Here is a 23,429-nt window from a genome sequence, read left to right on the forward strand (position 1 = left end):
CATATATCCTAAATCAAGTTCATTAAACCTATAATCCTGTACAGCCATTGAGGATAGCGTTTCCATGATCACCAATGCATTCAGATGAATCTTACTGCACGCACACCCAGTCCTCTTTTATTATCCATCACTTCAAATCAAAACAGCATCCCAGATTGTTTGATCTGATCAATTATACTCTATACCATAAAAATTCATGATAACTTAAAAAAAAATGTTTCTATGTTTTTACCGCTCCACCACCAGTGAGAACGTGGCTCACCTATGAACAATTGAACGCTATTTAAAAACACAGAAGGATGATAAAGAGAGGCTGAACTATATAATAATTTACATGATGAACAAAGATATACAACTGTATCATAATAAAACTCAGACATGGTAGATCATCCCAACCTCCAGAGTGGATGCGTGAGGGATGCTAACTGCATATCCCGGACCCCTACTATTCCTCCTCAAAAAATCATATACAACATCGATCACCAGCCTCTTGAACCAACCTGAGCCGCTCTTTGCCCTGACATAGGAATGCCCAAGTATGAATGCCATTCCAGCTTCCCTTGCCTCCATCAACTCTTGCAGCTCCTCCCTCACCCCAGCACCCATTTTTGGGCTCTCGGGCAGCATGAACCTCACCTTTTTCCTTGTTGCAATCACAGGCGACTGTATCTCTCTAGAATCTGAGGGGCTCGTCACATCCGCTGGCTCCCCATCCTCCTTGCACAACCGGACTCCAGCTCCAACAACAGCCATCCTCTCTTCATCCTTTGCAGACTCTGCCACTATGCTATTGGGCTCAGAACCCCCCGACCTTACGAACTCTGCTACGCTGCAAACTAGATCCTTCTCAAACTCTAAGTCATCCTTGTGGACATCATGGTATCCATAGCGGACGATGCACCTATAGAGCCTGTATTCTTTGGGGCCAATTCGACTCACAAGGAACCGCTCCTCTGGCCGGACGAATGGCACTTGGACTGACTTGATGCAGAGGAAGATGAGGACCTGATGCATTGTGACATGTCATCAAAATTGGAATAAGCTTTAAAGTGGGAGAGGAAATGGTAAATACCACAGAAGAACAGAGATCAAGAAACAAATTAAACATATTTTCTTTTGGGTGGTGTGCGAAACAAAGAAGTCATTGTTATTGCATGTGCAGATGATATATTTCAACAAACGAAAAGCAAATTAAAATAACAGACCTGGTGGAATGCAGGGAGGTTGGTGACGAAATGGGAGAAGATGGCTGGTATTCCTGACACAAGCTCAGTATGTATGAGGCCAATCCCTTTCACACGAACGATTCCAAGAGTAGGACCCAGGCTGAGGAGCCAGTTGATGGAAACCTTATTTTGGACATCAAACTCATATTTCTTAAGGGTGCCATAGTGCCAGACATACATGATAATCATGAAAATGAAGGAGAGGGCAATGGGTACCCAAGCTCCTTCCAAGAACTTAATAAGAGAAGCCGAGAAATAGAGCACTTCAATGGTGCCAAAGAAGAGAATGAAACATACAGCCGCAAAGATGCTCTTATGCCAACACAAGACTATCACCAGGGACATCAAGCAGGTGGTGACTAGCATCACAGTTATAACTGCCAAGCCTGTTCCAAGGAAGAAGGAAAGCTACATTAGTTCTTAACTTCTTATAGTAATAATAAATGTTACAATTTGCAGATAAATGTAAATAGTGAAACAACAGGGTTTTCATGTGAACTGCACTGCATTTTCTTTTTATTTGTTTGCTATGCAAAGATGGTGTGAAAATGATAAAAAGTCTAGGCAAGCATCCTCTTGGAAGGTACTATTCAATTTCAAGAAATGTTAATGAAGAATCCATTGTAAAGACTTAATATCTACACAAGGCATTACTTAACACACATAATGGAATACAAATATCTAATATCTTCATATACAGCTTGACCACTTATCACTTATCAGCATCTTTGCATCACTTGCTAGACATGAGGGCATCATGATACCTGTCATCATCGATGGCACATTATACAGGTCCTTTGTTCATAAATCACAGATATCATTGGTCTTCATGGTAAAGGGCTCAAAAGACTTGGGTTTGACCATTCATCTCTTTACAAAACCCAAAAGCCAACAACTGAAGATCTTGATAACTACTGTTCGTGGAATATGGATAATATAACAAATGGTAGCAAGAAATAAGCTAATATTTCTACATATTTTTGTTTAAGTCAAAACTTTGGTCGACAAAAACATGATCATCAAGTTTGCCTAATCGACCTGATTATAGGCATCAACAGGTCAAACTAAACTTCCTAAAATTGATCTTCGGCAAATCATCCAAATCAAATCAATCGGATTCAATATACAACATATATACCAAAGAAAAGTTTCATAAATTTGATGCAGAGAAAGATTTAGGACAACAATGAAGAGAACCTTGTCATAACTTATAAGTTCATCTCCAAAGAGGAAGCTCGGTCAGTAAGAGTAGCTTCAAGTTTCAACAAGAGATTCAATGCACATGTGAAGATTTAAGTATTAAGGTCAATTAGAATTGAAAACGGTGTCACCTATTCCTGTCAGAAGACCACAATTATTAAAAAAGCAATGATTGCATGAAATTGTCTATGTGCTTGTGGCCAGGTACTATGATATGTTAAAACAAAAGGGTTAAGCAGAGAACTCAAAGGGAATAGCTGATTGTATTTACAATGCCATACCTGATGCATTACCCATGCGCTTTGTGTCTCTGAAACCAACAGTTACAGCCAAGCACATGACCATTAAGATCCAGTTGATCTCCGGGATGTATATTTGTCCATGTACTTTAGATGATGTGTGAATTATCTTTACTCTAGGAAAGCAGCCCAAAGCAGAGCACTGTTTGATGATGGAAAAAGTGCCAGTGATAATGGCTTGGCTTCCGACAACAGCTGCAAGTATAGCTATTGCCAAAACTGGCCACCTTATCCGCTCTAACAAGATAAATCTCTAAATGTCAATATGCTGGCGGTCAACATTATTATGCATATAATTTATTTATTCCATTATATCATAAGTACAAAAAAAATTATCAAGCAACTAGTGACTACCTGGTACGGATACATAGAATCCAATTCGATAGTCACTTTCAATAGTATGATGTCTAGACAGATAAGCAGCTTGTCCCATATATGCTAGGATCAATGATGGATAAACCACAAAAGTAAAAGCAATCTGCAGATGAGAATGGTTAATTAGAAAGAGCTAGGTACAGAATCCTCGAATGCTGAAAGCATAACCAACGAGCAAGGTGTCTAAGAATATATATATATATATATATATATATATATATATATATATATATATGACCTAGACACACATTCATAACCCTCTAGCTCTAAATGCACGACCATAGAAGTGGAAAACATCGATATAGTAAATAATTACAAGAAAAAAGTTATGTTATAAAAAATCAAATTAGGAAAAGGATTGTTGCCTATGGTTATGGTAAAATTCAGGATCCAATTTAATAAGCCCTATCTGACATGGTTGGGTGACAGTGATAATTAGCAATCTAAAAGCTAATCTATTTTCCAGGTTTAAGGAGGAATTTTTGTTGTAATTACAAATATGTATCAAGCAGATCCAAACTGTCAAACTTCTAGCTTCATTTCCCATTAGTTCTAAAAGCAGACATATAGATTTGCGAATCTTGACGTGGTGGGATGTCATGGCAAGAATTTATGTTTAACCGAGTCCAATTTCCATATGTCTTGAGTTTACAAGCCCTATAGAGGGCGAAAAGGGACCTTTTCCCGGAGCGGAGAGAGCGAGCAAAGCAAGTGGAGCAGAGCGCAACGAGCAGAGAAGAGGAAATATTGTACTATGTAATCTCCAGATTTTATAGCGAAGCTTTTGCATCATCTCTGCCCATGGACGTAAGTCAATAGTCCGAACCACATAAATATTATGTGCTTTTGTTCTTTTCTTCTTTTTTTTTCCCTTCTTGTTTCGTTAATCTCCCTGCCTGTCGCAACACAACCAAATGAAGGAAGCTGACCTTGCAGCCCTAGAAGGTTAAGATAAGGGCTGTTACTTATGGTTATGGTACTTTGACGATCTGGTTTTACAAGCTGTATTAAAAATCTGGTTATGCAATATTGATTATAAAAAATATAAAATTTCTCTTCCACTCTGGTTTTCAGAATTAACTGTATTTTTTTTTCTGATAATTCACAAACATGTATATGCAAATCGGACATGGATTTAGGCAAAAGACTATCATGGTCTGCTGTCACATAGGCCCATCTTACGGCGAAGTTCGCAAAAAGGAATATAATATTTGAAAGATAGAAGACCATTGTGATTTGATATATAAGTGACCTGTCATTAGTTTGGAAAGAACTGAGCCCATAAATTACCCTATTAAGAGTCCTTCCTTTGACACTTCTCATCAGATTAGCCTAAAGATACACATAAATAGATTCTTGTCATATAAGAATGCAAACATGCACAAGGAACTACAAGAGTCACTGATGTAAAAATTCAAGAGAACTTATAGCTCTAGGAGAACTAGAATTTAGTACCAACAAAGTTATTAAACAGATATATGAAATAAAGCATGCATGTCCAGCTAACTGCAGGGGCTAGTATTGCTTAAATCTCCTTGCTCGTGTTTCTTACCTTTATTGATAACTGTGAAAAATGTCCTAGATCGGCAAACATAGCTTCAGAACCTGCAAGAATGAAAACACATTAAAATATGATATATGCAAAAATGGGCAAGACAACCACAGAAAATAACTCAAGTTCACATACCTGTTATGCATAATAGGATTCCACCCAAGGACATCCAACCTCCTCTTTGAGTCTTTTTCAAAAACTTGTACATGTAGTAAGGAGAAAGTGCCCGATAAACATGAGGGTTCCAATGGAAAATGTTATAAACTCCAATCACACTGATACACAGAAGCCAAGTAATGATGATTGGCGCGAACAGGAATCCAACCCGATGGGTACCATAATGTTGCAGAGCAAACAAGCAAACCAGTATAAGACAAGCAACAGGAACTTCCACATCTGCAGATTGATGGATGTTGAAAAGCTAAATGTGAAATCACAACCTTGTTTTTGTAAACATGTGTTTGTACAGGAAAATAAACAAAGCAAGTGAGCTTAAGGGCACAAATAATTGATAGATAAGCACCTGACTAGCAAGCAGCAGACTTAGAACTCAGCCCATTATTGGTCAGCAACAGAATGGAAACCATATTCAGCATGCTAAGCAGCATATTATTTGTCTTACTACCATAAATTTACAAACCATGTCCCATAAAATTAAAAGGTGTATACTTAAGCAAAACTAATATCTCAGAATGTTTTTCACTCATACAGCTGCATAAAACTAGAAGGTGTATACTTAAGCGAAACTAATATCTAAGAATGTTTTTCACTCATACCGCTGCTATAAGAAAATAGAATGAGAAGATAATAAATTTACCTGTCATGCTATCTCTGGAGATTACGATAATCTTACATCATCAAAACCCTATCCTCTGTTCTCCAGGCTAGTTTCATCATCTCTTGTCGAAGGCAGGACTCAGAAAAGTAAATCCTAAATTTAATCTGCAAAGTCTTCCAACTTTTATGATTATTCTAAAAGTTCTTGTATCCTCTTTGTAATGTTTAATTTTTGTTCTTTCACTTCTTTGAGGGAATTGGCATTACATCACTGCAGCTTTTGTTGATAGATATATCAGACTGCTGAGCAAACCTCAGAATTATGCAGCCAGAGTCAAAGACAGTGTACATCATTCCAGAAGTAGGTAGCATTGCAAAAAAAGACACAAAAAGAAATAAATAGAACCAGAAAAAAAAAACTCGTGAATGCAAGACAATGAAAGGGGCCAAAACCACAACACACTTTTTCAGCAGAGAAAAGAAGTATCTTAAATCTATAAATTTTATGTGTGTCCTTTATGAATCACCAAACATGGATGTTATGTATGCGTTGTTATTCTTTTGTATTTTACACAAGAAATGGGATCTCTCCTTAACTTCATGGTTCCACACATGCACACTTTAGCATGTTGTCCTACTCATTGTGTGAAAATCCTTCATTAATGTATATCAGGATAGATGCCCTCCTGAAATGCAGTATTCACCCCAATCTTGTCCCTCAAGTTTTGTAATTTTAAAGCATGGGTTCACCATCTTACATCCTTCATCATTATATACCAGGATTGATGCCCTATTGAAATGCAATATTCACCCACAACTCATTACCCAAGTTTCATAATATCAAAGCATTCCTACACCATCATATAAAGACCTATCATGTGAGATTTGCCCATCTTGGTTCATCTGCATCATTTTATTGAATTTACCCCCTCATGCACAGACTTTTGCAGGACCTTTCCCAATAATAACACAATTTACTGTAAATCAGCTATCAAAGAGTTTAATCTAGTTTGACATTTATCAATTCATCAAATTGCTTGAGAACTTTTCAACGCCAGTGCACCGTAAAAGCTGACCTCTATATGGATAAATTAAATCAGATTTTATTTCAAGAACCGAATACTACATTAGTGAGTATCTTCGGTCTTCACATCAACATACCACCAAACAAGATCGGCAGAACCGTCCCAAACTGGGTGGTTCCAGCTGTTCCGAGCCGTGCCGGCGGCTCAATGCTACGGTTCCGACAACGGAAACAAAATTCGTTGCCAAAAACAGAGAAGAAGGAAAAAGAGAGCAAGCAGAGGAAGGCGGGAGGCCGATGGAGGGTAGTGGACGCCGGCGGGAGGCCGATGGAGGGTGTCGGAGGCTGGGGAAGGCCACGGGAGCGAGATCGTGGTCGGTTCTCCTATTTTGAACGAAACAGGGGTGAGGCCGTGGCTTAAAACTTTTGCGATTTTTAAATGAAGTCGATAAGCGATTTGCTGATTTCACTTAAAAATCGCAAAAGTTTTAAGCAGCGTCCACCGGCCTTCCTCCCTCTCCCCCCCCCCCTCTCTCTCTTTTCCTCTCTCCCACGGTCTACGTGCCATCTCCTCTGTTGATACAGGCCCGGTACGGCCCGTACTGACTCATGCCACCGGAGAACCGGTACGGTGCTCGGTACCGATTCCGCCAACCTTGCCACCAAAGAAGTTGAGATAAAACTCTTGTTTTGACCTTCCATTCCACTGCAAGTAGTCTTTTAGAGTTAATATATGACGGAAAGTAGAGTTAATCTCTGATAAGGAAAGAACATTATTGCTTCAAACAACACTGGTTCATTTTTAATTGATTCAGCTTTTAAATATCTTCATTTTCAGATCTGAACATGCTATGATACATATCTTCGCACTTAGGGGTCTTACCTTGATTGGATGTGCCTCAGACCCCGGTGATGATTTTGGTACTAGAGCATTGCTATCATCTGCTTGGGTAGCCAACTAAGACACCTTCATTTTTAACGGAGATTGGAAAATCTTGAGAGCGATCCATTACAGTATCTCGCTCATCAGTTTTGATGGAGTCACTCCATTATGTATACATCCTTCCTGCTTCATACGCAACAGCTTGGTTAATTTTCTTTAAACCCACTTCATTATCCAGAAGACCTTGTCATGAATTAAGCTATCATTTTCATCATTGGTTGTTTATATTGATGAACAGAGCCACACCTGCATTGCACCCTAAAAAAGTCTTGCCATCATAATTTGCAGCTTGGTACTTCAATTACTCCAAGTCATCACACCAGCCACCCCACTCACTATCGGTGGAGTGCATCAGCTAGTATTTTCATGATCAACCTCATATATTGACCTTGCCTTCTCGAAGTTCAATATTACGAAGCTTGCTACTTCTTGTTTGGTTCACACAGTCACTGAGCAAAGTAAACTATGTTTTTGAAAATTTAAATAAATTGTCGCTTATCGCAACAAGATCCAATTCTGCTGCCACAGAACTAGTCGTGATCTAATAAGTTTATCCCATCTCAGCTGCAAACTATCCTTGTTGATAGCATCACACTTAATGGCTTACGCATGTCAATCAGTATGGTTCTCAGCACAAATAGAACTTGATGCCTTAGCCACCTCTTCTCAGATCATTCCTTTACCTTTCTGGTTATCCTGCCTCTATTGAACACTCCCTTTTCTGATAACAATTTGACTACTGTACCTTCATGTTGTCGCCCATATATCCTATAACAAAGTCTAAGAACATGACCCACCTTGGGTTGGGTTGGTCATGATTGTAATAGCAACTGTTAGTTTTGTATGAACATTTCAGAGCTTTAAATAGATTAAAAATAGAACACCCCAACAGTCATTCATCAGAATGAAGAAGCCCCTAGTATAATTTTAGAATCTAGAGTGACCTCCCTTCTGTACCAAGAGACATGAGGATTCACTAAGCAAACAGTTCAGCTTGTATGGAACTAAGGCCTAATGCATTCCAATGTGGTTGTTCAAATAATAACAATGTAAACAAACCTAATTGCTTGTGCTTAATTTTATCTAGTGGACTCAAAAGTCAACAGTTGAATGTAATCTGCATCTAAATGGAGATCTAAGTTCGTTCTCTGGCTAGAAATATCTGTCTCCTTTAGCCTAGAATCACCTAAAATAATATATTGTTAAATTAAAGAAACAGAATGTACAAGCAGAGCATGAGAGTGCAGTGGGATCTAATTACTACCAATCTTGGAATCTGTCTAAAATTTTGAATCTACACTCGGTCAGTTGCATCAATAGAACCATGATTTTTGAGGGGAAAAGAAAAAAAAAACATAACCATGCTATAGGAGCACCCGGTATTACAAAAGAACAAAAAAATATGACCATGTCGAATCGCTTGCAAAAGCCAACTGTTGATTGACCAGGCTGTATTTTTCTTAATGCATGCTAACTTCTTCCAAACAGTATAACCTACTTAATTAAAGAAACAGCATCAGATATTCAAACTCTAAAATTCCCTTACATTTATGCTGCTCTCTGGACACCGAAAGCTCGAGCCCCGACACCGCCGAAAAAACTGCCAAATAGCAATAATCAGAAACTACCCTCGAAGAAACCGAGAAAAAAACAACTAGATGACCAAGCTCCGAGTCAGAGCACCACCAGAAAGAGCCGGGGTGAGGACACCATCCCCGACGACCATGCACGTCCCTATCAGCGCCAGCACCAGCAAGCACCGCTGCAGCACCTGGTGCTTCTCCAGCAGCCTCCTCACCCTCGCCGCCGCCTCCGCCCGGCGGCCGCCGCCGCTGCCGACACCGTCCCCCTTCTTGTACGCCGAGAGCTCCTCGTCGGCGAGCTGGCCGTTGGGGAGGAAGCCGACGCGGGCGTGGCGGCAGAGGAGGGAGTAGAGCGCGAAGGTGCCTCCCTCGCCGTTATCGTCGGCGCGGAGGACGATGAAGACGTACTTGAGGAGCGGGACGAGGGTGAGGGTCCAGAAGACGAAGGAGAGCACGCCGTAGATCTCCTCGTTCGTCTCCGAGTGCTGGATGTCCTGCGCGAAGGTGCTCTTGTACACGTACAGCGGCGACGTGCTTAGGTCCCCGTACACCACCCCCAGGCTCTGGTACGCCAAACTCAGCACCGCCCTCCAAGAATCCCTCTATAAGCAAATCATGCACGAAATGAGATGAAATGAGACAGGAAAAAGCGAGGAGGAATCCAGTTTACCTTGGAGGGACCGGAGCTGAGGCCGCCCTCGAGATCCATAGGAAGTGGAAGCGTCTGAAGAAAGATTTCCCAGCTGAAGGCCCAGGGGAGTGAGGAGCCGGGGAGGAGAATTGGGTTTCGGCGAATTGTTTACGGGTTTGGGGAGGAGTAGGTGGGATTTTCGAGCCCGAGGGTCAAATGGAGCTCGGAGGATCATCTGGGGAGGGTGAGAAGAAGGAGAAGAGGTGAGGAAAGAGAAAGAAACAAAAAAAAGAAGAAGAAGGGGAATAGAATATAATGAGGGGGGGGAGAGAAGAGGAGTTGGTGGGTTGCGCTGCAGTTCTTTTTTTTTTTTTTAGCGCTGATAAAGGGGAAGAGAGGGACACGAGCAATGGCGGCTTGGAAGTGTCAGTTACTGTGCAGGGGAGGGAAGGAACGGTTTTGAGAGTTTTCCGCTGAGGAGACGGAGCGGAGGCGGTGGTTTGGGTCTGATTATCAGGTGGAACCGGTCCAGTAGACCAGTCCAATAGTCGCTCGCCATATTATTTTTTTTATATCTAAATAATTCAAATATAAAAATATATTAAAATTATTTTAAATAAAATATTTAAAAATATTATAAAAATAAAATAAAATTATTTATTTATTAGATAATATTATTTTAATTAGTTTATCGGGAATTTTATTTATATTATATATATTAGCCATAAAATTTATTTCATGATAACATATTTAATATTTTATGACGAACTAATATTTTTGCTAGTAATAACTTCCAGTGATGAGGTATTGGCTATGAATCAGGCTACAAATTATTTTTTATCATCAAATTTAAAAATTTTGTGACATATTTTTGCCGTTGATGCTTTTTAGGGATAGAGCATTTGGCTATAAAATTCTTTTCATTGTCAAATTTTTTTCAGCTAATAAAATTTATTTTTTGGGGTGAAGAAATTTTTTATGGCTGTTAAGGTGGCCTGGCGGGGCTAAAAAGGTAGAATTGTTACTTGTTAGAACGATGTCAAGGAAAATAGAGGGTGTATATGCAAGGTTGAGTATGGCGGATCTTCTAAGTGTAGCTTTACAAGTACAAAAACTTTTAGATGTATTTATGGTTGATCAATTGCTCCGGAGAAATAATAGAGTCTTTAGTTGTTTTCAATCTAACAATGCTGTTGTAAAGTATTCCCCCAAAAAACTACAGTGTTCCCTTTCATGTCAGTATAGTATCCTTTTTTCAGATTCATGCATATGTTTCTCTTTACTTTTGTCAGAATCAAACATATTTATTTGGAAACTAATAAATGAACTTCAACATTCCATTCATGCACTAGATTTGTTATTCTGACGTAAGAAATAGAACTGAACAAGATTAATAAATGAGCTTCCATTGTTTTATGGGCACAAATCTCTCATCTAGTGTGAGAGTATTTCTAAGGTGCTATTGAAGGGGGCAGAAATTCAATCAAAAAATTTTCTCCATTTGTACTAGTGATAAACAATGGAGGCTATTTAGTTCCCTTCTTGTTTCCTCTGCTATAAATAGCCATCAAATTATAGAAATCGCCGCTCTTAAGTCTTATCTAACTTTTCCTTTGTTAATTCCTTGTTATAAATAGCCATCAAATTATAGAAATCACCACTCCTATCCTACATTTCATTCGTTAATTCCTTGAAATTATGATTTTGTATATTTATATCTCTAAATTAATTTAAATAGCAACATCTATTTCTCTACAAACAATGACAAGATTTAGTTAAATTATAAATCGGCAATGGTGAATTGGTGTCCCAAATGACTCTTACTAAAAAAAAAACTCGGTTCTTAAATGAGAGCCGGGATGCTTAATAGTGCGTATTTTGCACTGCATAGGATTTCAGATATTTGGATAGACAATATGCCGCTGATGTTGATAATGGACGAACCATAGTTTATCTCTCGACTTACATTATTCAGCATACCAATCATTTTTGGCGTCGTCGAATGTAATAGCCAATAGTTTGCCATTAGATAAATGATGTGTCGCCTATCTAAACATATATGGCTCTCCATGCAAACTACGATGCACTAGGGGTAATGTTACCTGCAAATTTATTCTGTCCTTCTCTCAAGGCAGTTGAATTCAGCCACATAGGAAGGAAGGAGGTAGGATAGTCTGATTTGCTTTCTCGGCGTTTTCTTTTGCTAATAAATTCCGCTCCAACGTCACTCCAAAAGTCTGAAGGATGGCTGAAGTAGAGAAACCAAATGATGAAGATTGAAAAGAAAAGGAAAGAATAAGAAGTGAAGAAAAATATTAAAAAAAAAGGGGTCCATGGTATCAGAGCTGAACCTTTCTGTGCTTTTCTGGTTTGTTTCCCACTCGTCTTGCTCTCTGTTGCACTTCACCTGACCTCTCTCCCAACTCATATTAATTAATTTGGTAACCAATAATTTAATTATACGTGTTCATGTCAGCATATGATTTATTTAATGGGTTTAGTTCAGCAATCAGAACTTATTCTATTTGACAAGATTTCGATCATATCTTAGGTTCGATAGAAGTGGCCAACGATTTGTGGGGCTGCCAGTGGTCCCTCTGGTCACCACTGGGGTCTGGATTTAGCTCAGCCTGTTTGATCCTAAGAGGCAAACCTCCAAAGAATGATCCAGTTAAAGCCCAAAGTAAAGTCCTGCATCATGGCCCAAACCTTGACTGCGGCCCAAAGGCGAATCAAACAAGGTCTAGAATAGACTTTCAGCAATAGCGATATTAGCCAATAATAATAATAATAATAATAATAATAATAATAATAATAATAATAATAATAAAAGGAGGAGATTTTTAGCTTGTAGGAGTATATGATTTTATTGATGTTGGCTAAAATGTTGATTGTGTCAATTAGATTTTATTTCCACATCTTGGTGTCTATTTTTTTTTTAATATATACTATGACGAATGACTCATACACTTCTAGTAAGGATACATTCATATATGAAGCCACCTAATTTGTGGCTTCATTAGTTTTTGGGCCACGTATGAAGCTATCCATTTTTTAAAAATTGATTGACCCAAAGGTACTTCTCATCCAGTTTTTAACCACAGGTCATTCCAATTTTTGTTCAATACTAATTCTTGAATGAAATAATTAATAAAGATATTTTTATCTATTAAAGATTAAAAGTCAACAATGATGACGTTATACCAAAGACAATGACAACTTTTTTGGAGTAGTTATATTTGTCACGAGCATCACTGAGATAATTATTTTCTTTGTTTATTTTTTAAAACTGTTTGATAGGCATAAGACTTTTTTCCAAGAACCTATTTGAATGCCAGGATAATATATCCTTGTAAGGAAACTTTCATTTTGGCCTTGCACGTGTCTGAGATCCCTGTTTCATGTTTCATCAAATCCATTCTCGCTCTCTCTCTCTCTCTCACACACACACACACACACACACACACACATTTATAGAATTATAAGTTCTATTTATAAATTATTTGGATATCCAAATAGGTCTCAAATCTTATATCTGCTTGGACAGAGAGAGTTGACATGGAAATGCATTCATTCTTGATGAAAAAACTGTGGAGAGGACATCTAATATCTCAGATCATCCATGGAAGGAATCAAAATAAAAGCTGCAAGCTAACACATGCTTTCATAGATTTTGACTTATGAAGGGGGCAAGATACTATGAAGATTAGAGTTGCTATGATATTCTGCAGCAATATCCCCATCCTGCACCTAATCATATGGGGAAGAACTCTTGGGTGAAGCTCAGTTGGTTTGGAACTCGATAACTCTCTTTGCGAAGGATGGCAAACAAAATGCTGCAGAATGGATCTGCAAAAAGGCATGCAAATAAGCAACAGTGAGACCTAGAAATCCTATACAAACACAAGAAAGACAATAAGGAAACACACCTCTGAGTTGTAAAATTTCAAGGGCCCTTTTGATTCGTTGGATTTCTCGTCCTCATCTATATTATACACAGGATTTTGAAAATCAATTGGTGGTCCCTCAGTGGAGCAAAGCATGAAACCAATCACCCCGCTGCAGTCATGAACCAATATGTCAAAAAAATCCATTTTACTCATCTAAATTAAAGAGAGATCAGAGTTTTGAAAAACAACAATGCAGTGAGATGTCAAGCATGCCTTGGATATGTTGGTACAGTTGTCCAAGCATAATTCACAGAGCCCTTAAAGATTTGACGGCGGACATTAACAATATCTTCAATGATGTGCATATGTAGCCATATACTCTCAGCCTGAGTGCATACAACTCCACCCGGACGAAGAGATCTAGCCACAGATTCAAAGAAAGGCTTCTCGAATAGTTCTTGAGCTGGATCTGATTGACCAAAGGAGGTTAGACAGGTCTCAGCAACAAAAATAAGTAACTTCACCAATCTTGACAGACCTATCAGGTCAGAAGAATCCACGATGATTGCATCATAAGTACCTTCCGGAACACTTTTTAAGAATGCAACTCCTGTATGTTGGTAAGCCAGTGAGTGAAAAGCATACAAAAATATACCACGATTAAGTTCTCAAAGTGCCAGATAATGGTACACCCAAGCCTTATACACTGCAACTTATGCACATGAAGTTCGTAACGAAGTTAAAATACAACAATGCAAGTGAGATGGTATAAGTTTTTAATAGGCAAATTGCAAATGCTATTGTTAAGCATTTAATAAGAAAGGGTTCATCACTTCATCTTCACTCAAACTGATGATTGGTTTTATAGTTCGTATCAAATTTAACCAACTCTTTACGGCAAGGAACGTGGGCTGTAATGGAGCCCCTTCACCATTACATCGAGTTCATATGAATCTTGATCACTTGATGTGGCAGTTAAGTTTCTAATATAAATCATTGGCTTCAATGTTGAAAGACTGAAAGGTGGGGATTTATTTATCACTATGCTATTGACTTATACAAAATAACTACTTATGATTAAAGAAATATCTCACCATCACCAATGTGAAGATTCACACGAGGATCCTCAAACCCAATAGCTAAGTGAGGGAAAAATTTCTTAGAAACCTGAAAGGAAAAATTCCAGCAAACAACTCTTTAAATTATGCAGAATTAACAAGATACAAAAAAATTGTACAACACTAAAGCATTTTGTGTTTTCTGCTGAAGATAATGGAACTCTTACCTAGACTGTTTTAGTGGTAGATCTTACAATATATGAAGACAAGAATAAATTGTTATACTAATTGTAATAAGAAGAGAGCAATAACACATAAATAGATTGAAAAGAGAGAAAATGTCATCATAGTTCAGAGGTCTAAGTAGACTAGTAGTGATGGCTGTAGACTATAGTAGTTAGTTACAGTCAACGATCCTGAATTTTTTATCACAGAGTACATTATTCGATTCATGAATTTGTAATAGATCCATGGGGTAGCTGATGAGAGAAGTTCATGTTGTAGCTTGTAAGTAAACCACAATGCTACTTAGATAGCTAGCCTTCAAACTTTTGGTTATAATGACAATAGTTTTTGACTATTTTGATCAATACTACTAAGTAGCACATGCAATGCACATGGAAGGCTCAACAAATTCAGAGATCCCATTAAGCAATAATATGTTAAGATTTTCTTTTTCCTTTGCCATTATTTATGTCAATTGGCTAAAAACATACCTTTATTAGTGTTTTCATTTTTAACCAAATATGTAGATACAAACTTTCAATCCTTTATAAGAGCCCAGAAAAACAATAGAAGGTCCTGGATTGAGAGAAGCTTATTCTAAAGCAATGGCACATTTGTTGTTTGAAAGTATTAGGGCGATCTCCACCAACCTTACCCCCTCCCCCCCCTCCAACTCCTCCCATGGCACCCCAAAAGAGAATGAAAGGAAATGGCATTGCTATGAATTGTGTTTATTTCAACCTTATTTTGGAGTTTACATTATAATCTCACTTTACAGTGTTCCTGTAAAAAAGCAAGTTAGCTACAAATCAACCAAAGAAAAAAGATGTCTACTAAGCTATGTAGCAACTGCATATCAGATCATCCTGACACCATATATCCTAAATGATAGTGAAAGTAGGAATCAACATTCCTTTCAAGATCTTCTTCAATATATTGAAAGTTGAAATTGGATAACAGGCACAGTCATGGCTCTCTGAGTGGACTTTATACTGCATAAAGCAAGTAGTCTTTTAGACCTAGTCACACATTCCCCTCAAAAGGAAAAAAAGGAAAAAGGAATAACATCAAGATTGTTAGACTATTTGACATGCCTCTTATTCACGAGGAAACTATGAAACATTTTTTTCTTGCACAGTTAGGAATTTGAACAAATTCCACATCACGCTCATGAGTCATGACAAATGAGAAATAGCCAAGTATTTAGCCTGCTTTTTGGAGGTGTGTTAGAGTAGATTTTTGAGACATGGGACATAAGTCATCCTACATGTCTGAAAGAGAGGGAGGGTGGTTTGGTAGTTGTCAAAACTGCTCCTGAAAAGAAAAGATTACCAAAGGGAAATTCTTAACTTGTCTAAGCAAGGCAAAGGTTTTCCACAGTCTTATTAATAACTGCAAAGTTAACCAAAGCGTTATCCTTTTACACCCTCAAACCTTTCAGCAACTGTCCAAAATTCATACTTTGATTGACGCTGGGAAACTTTCAATTCATATGTTTCAGCGGAGTAATAGATATGCTAGTGAAGTCACTTTATGTAAAGTCTAATCTAATAGAATAAAATTTCATATGAAATAAAAGAGCGCCCACTACATGGCACAACAGAGTCTTCAAGCTCTATTAGATTGTGAGAAGAGGTTCAGCAGAAACAACAACAGTGTCATATATATATATTTTTTTCAAAATCTAAAACCACCGTTACATTGGAAGTGGGAAATACCTCCTGTACAAGTAGTAAATTCAAGCAAAAGCAAATGAGGGATGATAGGCAGCCTAGAAGTTCATCTATATGATGCTCCTTCATTTTGCAAAAAGCTATTTACATGGAAAATTGTGCAGAAAATTAATAAATTAAGAAACATCAATGTGGGAATCAACTAATACTATGCAAAATTAGCTTGTAATTTTCCTAAACTGGATATCCAATTGTCAATGACACTTGTATGATATTCTATATTTTGTAGATTAAGGACCAACACTAAATAAACCAGTGACATCAATTGTTATAACTTGCTGAGGAACTTAACATGATTGAGCACAACCATGACATAAGATATTCAAAAATTTCTATACTTAATCAGATTATTAGAACAAAAGCATGATTGAAGCATCATGTCAATGGTCTGATGAAAGATAAACACTTGAGTACAAGAATCACAATTTCATTACTTTTATGCTGCAAGATAGTAATATTGAAGACAAAAAGGGCAACAAGAAGAGTCTAAATTGCTCACATCCACAACCAAGTCATCAATTTCACATATGTCTATTTGCTCCACGAAAGAATAGCGTGAAACTTCATGCAGAACACCACCATCACCGCCTCCAATAACCAACACCTGTAACAATAGCAGTTGGGTCAAACCATAAAACATGTGAAAGATTTCAATATCTTAAAGGAAGAAGCATACCTGTAAATTTCTTGTAATAAGACAGTAAATCCAATGCTTTGATCACCTCAAAAGTAAATCAAAGGAAAAAACCCAAAGAAAATCTTGGAAATAGGCTGGATGAGTGACATGTCAAATATAGCCACAAAAGAAATTGTAACAAGAGGAAATAACTTTGCCTGGAGACAGGACAATATCTTCAACATGAAAATTTCGATATGCATTGTGGAGCATGCCACTTATTCTATAAAACGTGTAGTTAAAGTTGTGAAAAAGAAAAACTCTCAACAAAATTGGAGAACAAAAATAGATGATCAATTTGCCAACTCAGTGCCAAACTATTCTATTATCCATAAAGGCTAGGTTTTAATTAAAGATACCAGGATTAGCCATGGCGGAGAAAATCCTTCCCTTACTAAGATGTGAACATAGTGTGCAATATGATGCCTGGTGCTTCATGCAAAGTAGGTTCACTAATAGTAATGACCTTTTCTTAATGGAGTGGTGCAACTTTGAGTATGTTAACTGGGTTGTTCAAATCTAGGTGGGTTCAACCAAACTAGACCTGACCAGATGTTTCTTCAATTTCAACCAACTATATAGTTTAAGTTTCTGATTGAGAAGATATGACAGATAAGCTAATATGACATGAACTGAAAGTGCTACTTTAGTTTTAAGCATTTTTTTTGAACAGCTGAACTCATAGTTGAGAAATTGAATGGAATTAGACAGAGCGAGCAGTACTTTGGTGGCCCCTTCTACATGCCTTAATATAAAGGACTTCTAATTTGCCATGTCATCTGCAGATTGAAATGCAACCATAGCTTGAACCATGGATTTAATCATTCTTCCTTGAGATGGAGAAATTATGTCTTTAATGGTCTCAAGACTGCTAAAAGAATAATTGTTAGATTGAGTGCAATGACTGATAAAATCATTCCACAATTTAGCTGATCTACTTATATGACTGTCTCAGAGACTATAATAACTCATGATGTGCGCTCTAATGACGACCAGCCAATGATCTTTGCACGGAATAAATTCAAAACCTTCCAACCCTATATTGTTCATATTTAAACTTGATTTTTTATTTTTCAGAACTATTTCAGAGAACTATCACAAAATGTGCCAACCTGTGAAAAAATTGCTCTACAAAAAGTTGTTAATAATTACCCAAATCCACTTAGAATCCATGCTAGAAAAAATGAACGATCAGTCAAGCACAGTTGTCATTAAAACACATCTGCTATTTTCTCCAGATGAAAATGGAGCAATTGGCAATTGTGCCACTTTAATTGCTCAATATGACCTCAATCATCTGAAGAGGCTTACTTTTTTGCAGTTACAAGAACAGCAACTATCACATATCAAAAGAGATAATGAATGGAAAAATAAATCCATAATAGTTCTACGTGTCAATCTCCATCATGTGGTGTAGGATGAAAAGTCTAATGGCTCAAATTGTAACCTTCACCCATGTCGCTAATCAAACCACTAAAAATGTAAAGAAAAATTACTTCACATATTCATTTTATTTTCTTCAAAGAGAAAGCAATCCACACATGAAATCCTAAAAGAGAATGCTGTCCATTTTATGTAACAGATAAATTGTCTTTCAACTTAATCAATGAGAAAACATCTAGGCCAAGATTTCAAGAGAAAACTTTTAGTCTAAGATCTTGGAAGACATATATGGAGTCCATTAAGCTTAATATGATAAAGTACCTTTCTAGGATTTGGAATAGAGCAAAGTGGTAGGTGAGTAATCATCTCTTGGCAAGCGCACTCATCCCTCTCGGTCACTTGAATGACTCCATCCAAAACAAGAACATTGCCATAAGTCGATGACTGAAATCATAAATATCACAGACATGTTATGGTCTGTGCAAGTATATTTAGACAAAACGACACAAACATGTTACAGCTTCTCAAAGTGATGAATTACCTGAAAAACCATGACGTTTTGGTATTCAGATTTTCCTTGGAACAAAATCTCCTCTACCTTTAAGGAGTAAGCCTTTCCTGCAAAGGGTACCAAGCATTCTTAAAAACCAACTATTGTCACAAAAGACATCGAGAGCATGACATCACCAGATTAATTTACAATAAGCATAACATGATGCATGCAGAACTATGAACACAATTTAGTCATTTAAGAATGTAAAGAAACCTAAGAGACAAGAAACAATAAATTTGGTGGAGTTTTTTTAAAAAAAAAATCTACCACATAATCTAACATCATTATTCACAATCTCTTAGGACCTTATTTTTAGCTTAGTAGTGTTAGATATATTTTAAGACTCAGCAACAAGTTCCAGGCCCATGTCTTCCAATATCATTTTCTTCTCAGAGTCAGAAAGCTAGATTCATTATAGAGTATTCACAGGACATATCCCATGGTTCTCTCTGCAGTAACTTGTTAAATATCAAAAAAGAAAAAGTGGGAATTTTGAGCAACCTCTAATAGTGATGCAGGACCAAATAAAAAGAAGCCTTCAATCAGGCTTTGTTTTCATACTAGGATGAGATGGAGGTCCTGATTTGGGCAATGTAGAAATGAACCATCTGTTGAATCCAAGCATAAGTAGCCCTTATTTTTCTCATTTGAATTTCATTTACTTTCTTTAAATCCAAACCAAACCTAAGAAATGCCTCGACAATCATTCAAGCAAAAAAGAGTCCCTTCCTCTTAATCTGCAAAAGCAAATTTTCTTAAACTAATAGCAGATGTGCACACAAAAATCAATGATATTTAAATAACAACAGTTGCCCTGTTATAATCAGAATCTACTTATAATAAAGCTCTAAAACACCTTAAAGTCAGAATCTACTAAACATAAGGCTCTTAAACACCTTAGAGACATTACATATCCTTTAAGAAAGAAAAAACGGCCGTGCAGTTATAATACAAGGCCCAGAACAGAAAATAATGCTCAACCTGAACAGATCATAAATTTATAGTCATAAAAAAGGGAAAGCTTGCAGAAGATCTTTAGACAAACTCAACCCATGGAGAATCAGTCATGAGCATACAGCTATTTCATATGAAAGTAACAGCAGCGATCTTCACTAAAACTGAGTGCAGATAAAACATGAAGGGGTTTTTCTAGATGAGAACCAGTCTTGGAAAAAGGAAAAAAAAAGACAAAAAAGCTCCAACGTTCCACCAAAAAGTAATATGAACACGAACATAAACCAACTAAAAAAAAGAAGCACCGTTAGTGAATTCAACATGAGGACACTTAGCTTTATAACAAGAAAAACAAATAAAAGTTAAAGGAGACTTTATCATGCAAGAAAATGGCATATTTCCCATAAATTTTTAGAGCGACACTTTAACACAGACAAGTGGATATCCAGACTCCAGAGTAGGTATTCATACTCGGATGTACATATAATAATAATAATAATATGCTTATACCTTTTATCAAGCTGGGTCCATCTGGAGAGAGTTAAAATCCAACGAAATATAAAAACAATTATTATTTTCTTGAGCATATAGCAAATCTATAAGAAGCTTAAAAATAGCAGAAAATAAGACAAAGATTCAAAACAAAAGAAGAAGAGGATTTTAAGCAACTCAAAGCCTTTACAACCATAAAACCAGCCAAAAAAATGTTAAGATATGTCCATCGCATTCATAAATATAAACGGAGGTCCATCTATAACCATAAATTAAAAAAAGAAAGGATTGAACCATAAGAAGAAAAAAAAGAAAAAAAACTCTGATAGACGGAAAAGAATTTGACTCAATCTTGGAACAGCACACGTATTTATATTCAGCAAAAGTTAAACAACAAACAAAGAGGGACAAAAATGAACCACCAAAAACAAATAAAAGCCACAATCTTGACAAGCAAAACATAACTATATCCAAATATACATGGAAATAGTTTATCAAGATCCACAATAAATCTTGATAAGCAAAGTATAATTATATCCAAATATAGATGGAGATTGTTTATTAAGATCCACAAGAGGTAAGTTAATAAATAAAAGTTATGAAGAATAGGCCTCGGTTTGGAAGAAAATCCAAGAACCAAGATCGAGCACCCACCGGCCCACATGGGGCTGATCTCGGAGAACCACCCGGGGATGACGGCGGAGATGCCGTCCATCGGCTTCCCGTCCTCCGCCGCAGCGGTCCCTTTCCCCCTACTATTCTGGCCGTTCTCCTGGCCCACGCTCGCCCTCTTTGCGGCCACCTCCTCGCGGGGCACCGCCGGGATTCCGCACTCGGCTTCCATCGGATATTTCAAGCACCCTCTCTCTCGCGCGCGCGCGCCAACACGCTCTCGGCTTCGCACTGCTTTTATCGTACCAAAAGAAGGGCGGGCACGGAACCACGGTTTTATGCACTGTTCTCCGCCGTTGAAAGGGTTTTGGGGCCCGAACCGTTCGCTTTCCGGATTCTTCCACACGCCTTTTCTTTAAAAAAAGATATATAAAGCCACCAAGGTGGCAGCACAGGTGATACGACCTGGCCCAGTTTCACTGGAATGACATACTCACCCGTAAACGAGGAAGCTTATGAAAAAAATTCATGAATTAGAAAAAATGTGTGAAAACTTGCGATCCGCGTTAAATATTTTTTGATAAAAGAAATGTTCAATAAAAGATGCTATACGGATGAGATTTTTTCTCTCCATCTTTTATTATGTATTAATATATATATATATATATATAAGGTCTCCATAGCTGTTTTCTCAATACCATTATTCACCGCAATCTATTTTATTATATTTATTATATATATATATATATATATATATATATATATATATATATATATATATATATATATATATGTATGTAATATCCCATTATTCACTCACCAGATGGAAATCAGAATTAATGATGGTAATATCTGCTTTAGTCATTTTAGTTGTTGTGTTCAGTTCATCATTATGCTTGGTCAAATTTCTATCCGAGTGATTGAAAAATTATTAATTATTATAATTAATTAGTTTGAAATTGGGGAGTTATACCCCGCAAGGTTCTTGATTCACTACATAAAATCTAATACCACTGGATTCAGTTCTAAATGAATTTTATTTTTTTTTTCATTATCTCTTTTCATTACTTTTATTTATTATTTTATTCAATTTTTAATTTATATTACAAGATTATATCTTTGTACAAATGTATGCTTGGTCTTCATTGACTATTAATTTTTTTATTCATAATATTTTATTCCAAAAATTGCTGTAAAAAGCAAAAAAAAAGCGGTATCACGTACATAACACGAGTTCTATGCTAATAATAATGATAAAGATGATGATGAATAATTCTAGTTTATCCACTCCATATCTAAACCATAATTCGAAATAGACTAACCTATGGAAGCCTATTTCATCCGCATAAATTCTTGATGCCATGCCAAAACTGATGTTAATTGTTATAAAGAAGCGATAAAAGTTTATTATTTTTTAAGAAAGGAAGGCATAAAAGCCGGTGCTGGACAAACATTAGCACGTGTCTCCACGAGCCACAGCCCACGATACTCATAAGATGTCTTCAGGCTCTCCACCTATATATATATATATATATAAAATAAAAGTTTATTATTTTTTAAATTTTTTTATGAATATCCTCCTAAATATTGAATTTTGCATGAATATCCTTTCAAAATTGATATTTGCATGTATATATTCGTAAAACACTTGTTTTGTCATTCTGCCCTTTTTTTATTTTTGTTTTTGCATATGTACCCATGTTATTTAACAATGTTAAAAAATTAACCGTTTCAAATTAAAATGACTAAAATACCCTTAATGGGTAGATATGCAAATAGATCGCGATTCCGATAACAGAAAAAAAAAATGACAATAGCATATTTTAATATTTTATTTTATTTTTAATTAATATAAATATGATTTTTTTAACACTGTTAGAATAACCGTTATATTATGGGTATTTGTACAATAACATAATTTTACGAGAATATACATATAAATATCAATTTTGGAAGAGTCTTCATGCAAAATCCGATATTTAGAAGGATATATATTCATGTGGAAAAATTCTATTTTTTAAAAAAGAAAAGCATAAAAGCTAATGGTAAAAATTCTATTTTGGAAGAGCCACAGCCCACGATACTCATAATAAGATGTCTTCAAGCTCTCCACCTAATCTATAGACGAGACCTACAGCTACATAGCTACGTGACGGTGGGCAAAATAAGGGATGTGGGATACGTATTCCCGCATACGTCAGTAGCTGCGTGCATGGGCTAGACCAGCTTAGCAATCAATTATG

At 36.8% G+C, this 23,429-nt stretch overlaps 2 protein-coding genes across 2 annotated transcripts; both read right to left on the minus strand.

Moving 5' to 3' along the window:
* Positions 1-300: 300 nt before the first annotated feature.
* LOC103719041 (potassium transporter 10-like) lies at positions 301-9,688 on the minus strand. The gene is made up of 9 exons (XM_008808108.4): positions 9,650-9,688; positions 9,083-9,581; positions 8,943-8,996; positions 4,788-5,048; positions 4,653-4,705; positions 3,080-3,203; positions 2,708-2,962; positions 1,206-1,612; positions 301-1,005 (listed from the first exon to the last, which is right to left on the minus strand). Exons 1-9 carry the CDS (start codon positions 9,686-9,688, stop codon positions 373-375), a joined length of 2,325 nt encoding a protein of 774 aa, XP_008806330.2. The 3' UTR covers positions 301-372.
* A 3,438-nt stretch (positions 9,689-13,126) lies between these two features.
* On the minus strand, positions 13,127-21,551 carry LOC103698613 (spermidine synthase 1-like). The gene is made up of 9 exons (XM_039127925.1): positions 21,229-21,551; positions 19,117-19,193; positions 18,897-19,019; positions 17,016-17,120; positions 14,595-14,667; positions 14,039-14,110; positions 13,774-13,969; positions 13,540-13,669; positions 13,127-13,459 (listed from the first exon to the last, which is right to left on the minus strand). Exons 1-9 carry the CDS (start codon positions 21,416-21,418, stop codon positions 13,394-13,396), a joined length of 1,032 nt encoding a protein of 343 aa, XP_038983853.1. The 5' UTR covers positions 21,419-21,551; the 3' UTR covers positions 13,127-13,393.
* Between the last annotated feature and the right edge of the window lie 1,878 nt (positions 21,552-23,429).

Source organism: Phoenix dactylifera, chromosome 7 (genome assembly GCF_009389715.1).
Source record: "Phoenix dactylifera cultivar Barhee BC4 chromosome 7, palm_55x_up_171113_PBpolish2nd_filt_p, whole genome shotgun sequence".
Lineage (NCBI taxonomy): Eukaryota > Viridiplantae > Streptophyta > Magnoliopsida > Arecales > Arecaceae > Phoenix > Phoenix dactylifera.